Genomic DNA, 12,072 nt, shown 5'->3' with positions numbered 1-12,072 from the left:
GGGCTTAGCCTTAGGGTCAGCAAGGGCCATGTTTCCTGCTAGGCAATAGGGGAGTCAGGGTTTGTCGGTAGATCTGTTTAGGGGTCTCCACTCCCCCCTTCCCTAGTTGTAGGGCTCCCTCCCCTTTTCCAGTTGTTATGTGCTGGGTTCTCCCCATACCTAGCTTGACACCTTCCTGAGTGCCAAACATTAGGGCCTTGATTACTACCCGCTGAAACTGAAGGAAGGTCCCCATATTGCCTGCACATTGAAACAGCACAAAAGCATTGTACAGTGAATCCTGGATTGGCAATCAGGCTTTCGGACATTTGTTGTGATACCTAGGACAGTGACAAGGGAGCTGTTGTCATGGTGTATGGTGGTCAAGATAAGGACATCCCGCTTATCCATCGATCAATCGCCACCAGGAGCTCGGCTTACACAATAGCTGAAACTCAGCTTTCACAGCCAGGAGCAATACCCACACTGCCCCCAGCATTTTAACCGGTCATCGCAAGGGCCAAGTAGTTGACATGTCAACCCGAGGTAGTCATGATGACCCCCAGGTTACTTCATATGTGGGATTACTCTTAACTATAACAGACCATAGCAGCTCTACTCCATGGCCATCACAAATCAAAAACTATTCTAAGAATAAAGGCACAGTCACACAATAAGATCGCTAGCGAGATAGTTATTACGTCACGGTTTTGGGATCGCTGGAGAGTCGTTTCGTGATCGCTGGAGAGCTGTCAAACATTCAGAACTTCCCAAAGATTTCGGCCGCCCCAGCGATCTAACTAACGATCTCGGCGGTCGTTGGGACGCTTTCACACAGCAGCTATTTCAACGATCCACACCTTGATAGGGACTGTACTGTGTCACAAAGGCGTGCATAAAATTACGCAAAATCAGGACTCAGTCGAATGAACGGATATCAACAGCCCGGAGAATTCTGCTAGGATCTGCAATCCAGCACAAGGTCAGAAACAAAGGATGGAATCGCTATTCTGTTGCCTTCTTTATGCACGGCGGAAAATGAGAACGCTGTAGCGACCAATCGGGGACGAGGGGCGCAGAAAAGTCCAATTTATGCACACCTATGTGTCCCAGTTCTCAATCGCTAACGAGGTCGTTGATAAGTTGTCAAATACAGCAATGCACACTGCCCAGCGGGAGCGCAACGACCCAGGAATGGTCCAGGAAGCTTTGTAACGATCAGCGATCTCACAGCAGGTGCCTGATCGTTGCTACCTGTCAGACATAACGAGATCGCTAGCAAGATCGCTATTGCGTCACAAAAACCATGACGTATCAACGATCTCGCTAGCGATCTCGTTGTGTGACGGGGCCTTTAGTGTTCGAGCTGCCCACATCAGTCCATCAGATCAACAAGAAGGAAGTGACAAGGCATTCAATTATTCTAGAGAGAAAAAGTTGTGGGGGGAATCAAGGCAGCAAAGATTGAGCCTTAGAGGCTCATTGCCAAAGAGTAGAAATAATCCAAAAATATTCATCTGCATAAACAGTAAAAAAAAAAAAAAAAAAAAAAATGCAAACTGATAGTGTTAGCCCTCACAAAAATAATCTGGGTGAAACTGTGGAAGAGGCCAAGGGAAAGGCTAATCTAGTAACGGAAAATCCAGTGACATGATAAGGGATACCATAAATCTTACTTCCACATCGAATGTATGACACGGAGAAATCACCAGGCCCAAGTGACATACACCCCCTATTACTGCAGGAGTTAAGTACGGAGAGACAATTATTTCTCATATACAAAGATTCAATAACAGGGTCTGTACCACAGGACTGGGGCATAGCAAATGTGGTACCAATATTCAAAAAGGGGACAAAATCTGAGCCTGGAAGTTATAGGCCAGTAAGTTTTACCTCAACTGTGGATAAAATCCTTGAGGGTTTCCTAAAAGATGCTATCCTGGAGTATCTCATTAAGAATAACCTTAAGACCCAACATAAACATGGGTTTGAGGGAATCGGTCCTGTCAGACTAATCTGATCAGTTTCTATGAGGAGGAAAGTTGTAGACGTCCTATCTGGACTTTTCAAAGGCATTTGATACAGTGCCACATAAAAGTTATATAAAATAAATTGTCACTGGGTTAGCAACTGGCTCAGTTACAATAAACAAAGGGTGTTTATTAAACAATCTGATTGACTCACAGTAAACAGTTTTGAACCACAGGGGTCAGTATTGGACCCTCTTTTTTAATACTTCTCAATGACCTTGTAGGTGACATGCAGTAGAATTTTAATACTTTCAGATGATACTAAACTCTGCAAGGTAATCAACAAAAGGAGGAGAATTTAATATAGAAGGATGTATGTAAGCTGGAGGCTTTGTCTGAGAAACGGCAATTGAAGTTTAATAGAGAAATGCAAGGTCATCTACTTAAGCAGAGGAAATAAAAAAAACTCTGGTTAAAAAGGTCACTGAAAAAACAAAAGCTTGGGCATATAGGTGGGCAGCAAACTAAACTTTGGTGACCAGTGCCAGGCAGCTGATGCCAAGGCAAATTAAAAAACGCATGGGATGCCTTAGAAGAGCCATACATGCTTATTACAAGTCATTTGTGCAGCCACAATTCGATACGGTGCAGAATTTTGGCTCCAATGTATAAGGCGGACATAGCTGAACTAGAACAGGTGCATAGAAGAACGACCATGGTTATTAAGGGATTGGGAAAACTGCAATACCAATATAGGTTAGCAAACTTGGGATTATTCAGTTTAGGGACAATCATATTGCAATGTACAGATCTATGAAGCGACAGTACAGTGATCTTTCTAATGATTATTTTGCACCTAGGTCTGTCACCGGGACAAGGGGGGACATCCTCTCCATCCAGAAGAAAGAAGGTTGAATCAATCACCGACAAGGATTCTTTACTTTAAGAGCAGCAAGATCATGGAACGCTCACCTACATGATGTAGACATGGTCGATTCCCCAGAAGAAGAAAAAAAAAAAATAAAAAATCTGATATACACGAGGGGGGCCTGGATGACTTTCTTGAAAAATAAATCACAAATTACGAGCACTAGATTCTGTGATGTGATGCTGATCCAGGTATCTAGTCTGATTGCTTTATGTGGAGTCGGGAAAAAATTAGGCAAATAGCATCTGTCCCGTGGGTTTTGCCTACCCCTGGATCAACATGTTAGGTTATAGGTTGAAGTCAATGCAATTAAGTCTACCTTCAACCTTAACAACTATAAAAAAGCTGAAAACAGTCTACTGTTCAACAGGAACTGACATTTTCTTCATTAGCATTTATGCAGTGGGGCCATTAATATCAAAATGTAATATACAGTACAGACCAAAAGTTTGGACACACCTTCTCATTTAAAGAAATTTCTGTATTTTCAGGACTATGAAAATTGTACATTCACACTGAAGGCATCAAAACTATGAATTAACACATGTGGAATTATATACTTTACAAAAAAGTGTGAAACAACTGAAAATATGTCTTATATTCTAGGTTCTTCAAAGTAGCCACCTTTTGCTCTGATGACTGCTTGGCATTCTCTTGATGAGCTTCAAGAGGTAGTCACCGGAAATGGTTTTCACTTCACAGGTGTGCCCTGTCAGGTTTAATAAGCGGGATTTCTTGCCTTATAAATGGGGTTGGGACCATCAGTTGTGTTGTGCAGAAGTCTGGTGGATACACAGCTGATAGTCCTACTGAATAGACTGTTAGAATTTGTATTATGGCAAGAAAAAAGCAGCTAAGTAAAGAAAAACGAGTGGCCATCATTACTTTAAGAAATGAAGGTCAGTCAGTGTGAAAAATTGGGCAAACTTTGAAAAAGTGTCCAAGTGCAGTTGCAAAAACCATCAAGCGCTACAAAGAAACTGGCTCACATGAGGACCGCCCCAGGAAAGGAAGACCAAGAGTCACCTCTGCTTCTGAGGATAAGTTTATCCGAGTCACCAGCCTCAGAAATCGCAGGTTAACCGCAGCTCAGATTAGAGACCAGGTCAATGCCACACACAGTTCTAGCAGCAGACACATCTCTTCAACAACTGTTAAGAGGAGACTTTGTGCAGCAGGCCTTCATGGTAAAATAGCTGCTAGGAAACCACTGCTAAGGACAGGCAAGCAGAAGAGACTTGTTTGGGCTAAAGAACACAAGGAATGGACATTAGACCAGTGGAAATCTGTGCTTTGGTCTGATGAGTCCAAATTTGAGATCTTTGGTTCCAACCACCATGTGCTTGTGCGACGCAGAAAAGGAGAACGGATGGACTCTACATGCCTGATTCCCACCGTGAAGCATGGAGGAGGAGGTGTGATGGTGTGGGGGTGCTTTGCTTGTGACACTGTTGGGGATTTATTCAAAATTGAAGGCATACTGAACCAGCATGGCTACCACAGCATCTTGCAGCAGCACGCTATTCCATCCGGTTTGCGTTTAGTTGGACCATCATTTATTTTTCAACAGGACAATGACCCCAAACACACCTCCAGGCTGTGTAAGGGCTATTTGACCAAGAAGGAGAGTGATGAGATGCTACGCCAGATGACCTGGCCTCCACAATCACCAGACCTGAACCCAATCGAGATGGTTTGGGGGGGTGAGCTGGACCACAGAGTGAAAGCAAAAGGGTCAACAAGTGCTAAGCATCTCTGGGAACTCCTTCAAGATTGTTGGAAGACCATTTCCGGTGACTACCTCTTGAAGCTCATCAAGAGAATGCCAAGAGTGTGTAAAGCAGTCAAAGCAAAAGGTGGCTACTTTGAAGAACCTAGAATATAAGACATATTTTCAGTTGTTTCACACTTTTTTGTTAAATATATAATTCCACATGTGTTAATTCATAGTTTTGATGCCTTCAGTGTGAATGTACAATTTTCATAGTCATGAAAATACAGAAAAATCTTTAAATGAGAAGGTGTGTCCAAACTTTTGGTCTGTACTGTATGTAACATAATGCAAGTCAAATTGTACAAAACTGTTACTATCAATACCTTCGAGCCTCTGAATTTTGGCTTTTACGCAGACGATGGTTTCAAATGGCGACACCCGAAGTTCAAAGCAAGTTCCTGTAAGGGTTTCAATGAAGAGCTCCATTGTCTCATAGAACGGTAGCTTGTAGTGGAAGGACCCAATGTTATCTTCGTTAAAAAATGGGGGTTCCTTTTTGTTGGACATTGCATAGGATAAAAAAAATAAAAAATGTAGCAAGAAGAACTACTAAAATGAGAAAACCTCTGGACCACAGACACATGAGGTGTTATCTTGTTCCATTTTTAAATATGGCAACCTGCAGACACAAGAAGGTTAGAAATGAGGCAACTCCACGGCTGATGTCAGGGTAGTATATGTATTGGCTACAATTCGGCACATTGACTAGAATTGAAAAAAGCAAACAATGATCACCTTAAATCTAAAAATATATACATTATACACACACAGCTATGATTCCTGCCGTACAGATCACTACACTGATATTAAATTTATAATACCACAAAGCTAATGGTGTCCATTGCATATCTATTAGCGATGAGCGAACGTGCTCGACACTGCTCGGTACTCACCGGAGCATCACGTTGCTCAACGAGTATTTCTGGGTTGCTCGGATGGGAACTCTGCTCCCCTCCCTGAATGTTTGGCGCTCTTTAGAGAGCCAATTAAACAGGCAGGGATTACCTGCCAAGCACTGTAGTGCCGTAGCCATGTTGGTTTTGGGCATTACAGTGATAGGCTGGCCGCACAGTATCATCAGGTCTATACAAGACCTGCTGCTGCGATGCTAGTCACAGTCTATCCTGGAAACAGGCAGACTAGGGAGAGATTTGCTTCTTTATAGTTAGTATAGGTATTCCACAACATATATCTATATCCATCTGAACTAACAGTCCTTCTGAGGACTAATCCAGCTGCATATAATCAGTGCTAGGCAGGAAGGCAGTGTATGTGGCAGACTGCAGTGTATAATACAGCACAAGAGGGTCCATTGAACGTCCTGTCTGCTGCTGCTGTAATAATTACGGATATTCGAAGATATAGCCCCAGATATCAGGGGCCAGGGAAATTTATCTTAATCCTGGTTATTTGTATTGCTTTTTAAGCAGAGTACATATTTTTTTGGCTCCATTTGCTTGTTAGCACTGCAGAATAAAGCCAGATCTGTTCCATATTTTAGAGATCAAAATACAGAAATTTGAACTGAATGTGGAAAATATTGGCCTCATTTTCCATTCTGTTGCAGTGCGTCAGTCAAGCTATTCACACTAGGTCTCTGAAGAATAATATTAGTAAATTACAGGCCTGCTATTTAAAACTGTGGTTCTTTGTCAGACATATCACATATCTGCATTCCAAAATCAGCCATTTTTCGAGAATATGGAAAATATTGTCCTCCATTTAAAATGGGCAAGGTGCGTGGCAAGGGACGGGGGAAGTGGACGTGATGGTGCATGCAGAGGATGTGGCCAAGCTGAAATTGTGCCACAACAAACAGCCACATCTTGTCGCTCGACCTTCCTGTCCCAATTACTAGGGGACCACAGAACACCATTATTGCACAGAGCAGTGTGAAAAGATTATTGGTTGGATAGCAGATAATGCTTCCAGTCACTTTGCCACCACCACCACCCTTTCAAGTCTCAGTAGCCATGAGTCTAGACCGCATATTCCTCACCCTGATCCTCCTTCCTCCCACCATGCCAAATGTCTGGAGGCAACTGATCCCACACTTGGACACTCAGAAGAGCTGTTCACTTTTCCATTTGCAGATTCGGGCCTCTTGCCCAGCCAGCTTCAAGTGAGTCAAGAGAAGAACGGGTGTAGTGATGCCCAAATATTGGAGCAGCTACGGTTACATGAAGGAGACGGTGGGAAAGTGCAATTACTGTCGCAAGAGGTGGATGATGAGACAATTGCCAGAAAGTCAGGAGGAGGACCAGGGTGCGGAAGTGGAAGACGAGGTGGTGGATGATCTACAACACCTGGCAAAAATTATGGAATCACTGGGCTCAGAGGAGGTTCATTCAGTTTAATGTTGTTGAAAAAAAAAAAGCAGATCACAGACATGGCACAAAACTAAAGTAAATTTCAAATGGCAACTTTATGGCTTTAAGAAACACTAAAAGAAAATCAAAAGGAAAACAAATGTGGTACTCAGTAAGGGTAATTTTTTTCAGATCAAGCAGAGGGAAAAAAATATGGAATCATGAAAAACAAACACACAAAAGAACACTCCAATACATCAGTAGTATTTTGTTGCACCACCTCTGGCTTTAATAACAGCTTGCAGTCTCTGAGGCATGGACTTAATGAGTGACAAACAGTACTCTTCATCAATCTGGCTCCAACTTTCTCCGATTGCTGTCGCCAGATCAGAGCCTTGTCATGGACCATTTTCATCAACTTCCACCAAAGATTTTCAATTGGATTGAGACCCGGACTATTTGCAGGTCATGACATTGACCTTGTGTGTCTTCTTTCAAAGGAATGTTTTGACAGTTTTTGCTCTATGGCAGGATGCATTATCATTGTGAAAAATGATGTCATCATCCCCAAACATCCTTTCAATTGATGGTATAAGAAAACATGAGCATTTATTGAAGATGTAATGACAGCCATCTCCCCAATGACTGTGGAAATTTGCATGTTCTCTTCATGCAGTCATCTTTATAAATCTCATTGGAACCGCAAACAAAAGTTCCAGCATCATGATCTTGCCCAATGCAGATTCACGATTCATCACTGAATATGACTTTTATCAAGTCATCCATAGTCCATGATTGCTTTTCCTTAGCCCATTGTAACCTTGTTTTTTTCTGTTTAGGCGTTAATGATGGCTTATCTTTAGCTTTTCTGTATGTAAATCCCATTTCCTTTAGGTGGTTTCTCACAGTTCGGTCACAGACATTGACTCCAGTTTCCTCCCATTCGTTCATTTGTTTTGTTGTACATTTCCTGTTTTGGAGACATATTGCTTTAAGTTTCCGGTCTTGACGCTTTGATGTCATTCTTGGTCTAGCAGTATGTTTGCCTTTAACAACCTTCCCATGTTTGTATTTTGTCCAGATTTTAGACACAGCTGACTGAAGAACCAACATCTATTGCAACATTGCGTGATAATTTACCTTCTTAAGAGTTTGATAATCCTCTCCTTTGTTTCAATTGACATCTCTCCTGTTGGAGCCAGGATTCATGTCAGTCCACTTGGTGCAACAGCTCTCCAAGGTGTGATCACTCCTTTTTAGATGCAGACTAACGAGCAGATCTAATTTGATGCAGGTGTTAGTTTTGGAAATGAAAATTTACAGGGCGATTCCATAATTTTTTCCCTCTGCTTGGTCTGAAAAAAAAAAAAAAAAAAAAAAAAAAACTACCCTTACCAAGCAACACTTTCTTGATCTCTTTTAGTGTTTCTTAAAGCCATAGAGTTGCAATTTGAAATTACTTTAGTTTTGTGACATGTCTGTGATCCGCTTTCTTTTCAACATCATTAAAAAAACTGAATGAACCTCCTCCGAGCCCGGTGATTCCATAATTTTTGCCAGGGGTTGCAGTAACTGATCCAACCTGGCAGGTGTGTGTGTGTGTGTGTGTGTGAAGGGAGACATACAGAGCAAGGACAGCAGCACACAGGGGGATGGAGGCGTAGCACCACAACAGGCAGGAAGAAGCAGTGTGGTGGACGCAGACACAAAGTGGGAAAGTGTCCTTGTAACGCCAACAAGACGGAAGTTGTCAGTACAACTGTTTGGTCTTCCTGAGTCTGGTTGTTTTTCAAAGACTCTGCAGATAACCCCAAAAAGGCCATTTGCATCACCTGCCAGGCCAGGATCAGCAGGGGTAGCAAAAACTAGTAGCCTGACCACCACCAGCATGATCAGGCACATGGCAGCAAAGCACCCAAGTGAGCCGAACCCCAGGGTCCAGCAACAGTGTCTGCGGGTGACACCACTGCTTCTCCTGCTGTTGTGCATGCACACCAATTCCCTGTCCGTGGCGCATGCCAAGATGCCTCTCGCCCTGCACACTCTCAAGTAGCACGTCAACATACTTATCCCAGCGCAGCGTTCAGTTGTCCCTACCCCAGTCCTTGGAACGCAAGCGCAAATACGCAGCCAACGCCCCACTACTAAATTCACACATTTTGCGAATGCTTGCGCTCGAAATGTTGCCTTTTAGGCTCGTGAAGATGGAAGCTTTCCACAACCTGATGGCGGCGGCCGTCCCTCCGTACTCTGTCCCAAGCCGCCACCATTTCTCCCAGTGTGCCATCCCCGCATTACACAATCATGTGTCCCAGAACATTAGCTGTGCCCTCAACAACTCAGTTACTGGCAAATTTCACCTAACCACAGACACGTGGACAAGTGCTTGTGTGCAGGGATGGCACATATCGCTGACGGCACACTGGGTTAATATAGTGGAAGCCGGGACCTAGTCGGACCTTGGGACGGAACAATTCCTCCCAACGCTGAGGATTGCAGGCCGTGGGTCAATCAGGGTTGCCCTCACATTCTACCGCTCCTGCACCTCCATCTCTGAAATGACCACATCAGTCGCAAGCTTAAAGCACAGGCAGTACTGAAGCCAATATGCTTAGGTGACAAACCACACAATGCTGAAGAGTTGAGGACAGCTCTGAAAGAGCAGGCAGATCTGTTGGCTGACACCGCTGACAATACAGGCAGGCATGGTGGTGTGTGACAATGGCCGGAACCTGGTGGCAGCTCTGAGGCGAGCTCACACACGTAACATGCCTGGCCCATGTGCTTAACCTAGTGGTTCAGCGGTTTCTCAAATCCTACCCGGAGCTGCTACAGCTTCTGCTGCCATTGCCATACTTCAGCAGCGTTTGCAGCTTCCAGCTCACTGACTGATCTGCGATGTCCCCATGCGTTGAAGCTCTACATTGCAGATGTTGGAAAGGATTTGTGAGCAGAAGAGGGCAGTTGTTGACTAGCATCATCAACAAGGCCGTCGGTATTCAGGTCAGACTCCACACATAAGACCTCAGGAGTGGACATGGATGTCAGACATATGTACCATCCTCCAAAACTTTGAGGACTCCACCAAGATAGTGATCGGCAATGACACCACAATTAGAGTCACCATCCCGCTTCTCTGTCTTCTGAAACGCTCTCAGCTCACAATTAAAAAAGAGGATGCATTGCAGGCGGAGCACAATGAGATTGAGCAAGGAACCATACAGGGTGATTACACACAGCCCAGCCTCATCTCATCCAGACGTTGATTGGGTAACAATGAGGAAGAGGCGCTAGTTTCCTGCGCTATAGACTGTACTACCTGCACAACTGTCATACCGTCTTTTCAGGATGGATGGTCTGAGGACAGAGAGGAGGAAGAGGATGAGAGCATGGTCAGTCGTCCTCTTGGTGAGGACACGGAAGTCTTGCCTCTTTGCAGTCTGGTACACATGGCTGAGTTGGTTACGCTGCCTTTCTCGTGACCCTTGCGTTGTCCAAATTTTGGGCGACAGTCATTATTGGTAGGTGACACTTCTAGACCCCCGCTACAAGGAGAACTTTGTCTCTTATTCCTGCACAGGACGAGAAGGCCCTTGTTGTGGAATTTAAAAAATTCCCATCTGAAAACGCTGGCAGCAGAGGTTACAGTTCGTTGGATAACCAAGGAGTACAGGCAAGAGTGACAAATGCAATCCAACAGTGGTAGGGGAACACTGTCAAAGTTCTGGAACAGTTTTCTCAGACTCTCCCATCGCATAGGTCCTGAGGCGCGGGGTACTCTCCCAAGGAGGGAAAGTTTTGGAAGATGGTGAGGGAGTACCTTATAGGGTATCCAAGCTGGACACGTGGCATGAACTGGCTCTCTATGCCTTGGAGGTCCTGGCCTGCCCTGCCGCTAGAGTTTTTGTCAAAAGAGGACTTTTAGTGCCTCCGGTGGAATTATAACCGAGAGGCGCATCTGCCTGTCAACTAAAAATGTTGACAGGCTGACTCTTATAAAAATGAATAAGGGCTGGATTGGGCCAGACTTCTCAACACCACCGAATGATAGCACTGTAAAATACAGAGTCTTTTTTGGGGAGGTCCAACTCGATTCCCATGCACCTCTGTCTTCACACCCAGACATGGGTATATGCTTCCCGATTTGGTCTATTTGCTCTTGTCCTCCTTCTCCGCATCCTCATCCTCCACCACCATATGTATCATATCTACGTCTCTTGCAAGGGGCACTGGCGTTCCTCCAAAGTTTTGTCAGCCGTTGCTTCCCTGCATAGGCAAACAGTATAGGAGACCCACCTCCTAATAATGGGAATATGTTGTTACTGAGGCCCACCTCTATGGGTCTTTAAATTGTTATTGGGGGGGGGGGGGGGGGCGGGGGCACCTGGCTTGGCTATGGAGGAGTGAGGACGTGCAACAGTTCAGCTCCTGCCTGGCTGACGTCTGCAGACCCAATTAAGAAACACTAGTTACCCCCAAATGTCAGCTAAGAAGCGTGTCAGCTCTGGCCAAGCGAATAGAAGTCCTTCAGTGGTGCCTGCGAGTGGTATTTCCCGATATCTGAGGTGTTGTGGGCCCTGTACCACAGCTAGCAAGCTGACTGGAAATAAGATGGAGGGAGGAGCAGCATTATCTACATCAGGGTCTGAGTTGCATAAATAATACTGTTGGGACTTACATGATACAGGCTTCTAAAGATGATGGCCAGGGGCAGAGGAAGGCATCTCACACTTCTTATTCACAAGCAGTGAGCAGCTCCTTGCACAGGAAGAGGGATTTGTCCTGTACAGTGTCCATTCTAGGACATGATCAGATATCAAAATCAAACATAAGAATGATGTCAGTTTGAGGCTAAATACCCCGACAGTGATCCTGATCTATTTTAAATGGTAAGTTACATAGCTAAAGTAAATTGGGAGGCACTAATTTACTACATGTCCATTTCCAAGTGACTGTACATTTGCATAATTTCTTAAAGGGGTCTAATGATAAATTTTTCTTTCCATCCACCCAAGAACTGGCTGCAAACTCCCAATTTACTTTGGCTATGCAATTTACCATGCAAATAAACAAACAGTATGTCTGAAACCCTTAACACATCGGGATGACAAT

General features: G+C 44.3%; 1 protein-coding gene across 5 annotated transcripts in view; it reads right to left on the bottom strand.

The window, feature by feature from the left end:
- Positions 1–12,072, bottom strand: part of ZFAND4 (zinc finger AN1-type containing 4) — an 87,785-nt gene that overhangs the window by 56,115 nt on the left and 19,598 nt on the right. For 3 of the 5 annotated variants that reach the window (XM_073685680.1, XM_073685682.1, XM_073685681.1), the window contains exon 2: positions 4,975–5,270. The exons of the other annotated variants lie outside the window; for them this stretch is intronic. In XM_073685680.1, the coding sequence (XP_073541781.1) occupies positions 4,975–5,158 (184 nt within the window). In that variant the 5' untranslated portion in view covers positions 5,159–5,270. The remainder of the gene's footprint in view (positions 1–4,974; positions 5,271–12,072) is intronic. 5 annotated transcript variants of the gene reach the window in all.

Source organism: Phyllobates terribilis, unplaced genomic scaffold, assembly GCF_046119375.1.
Source record: "Phyllobates terribilis strain yellow unplaced genomic scaffold, ASM4611937v1 Scaffold_5__5_contigs__length_657084704, whole genome shotgun sequence".
Taxonomy (NCBI): domain Eukaryota; kingdom Metazoa; phylum Chordata; class Amphibia; order Anura; family Dendrobatidae; genus Phyllobates; species Phyllobates terribilis.
Note: the sequence above shows the minus strand (reverse complement) of the source record. Positions and strands in the feature narration are given on the sequence as shown.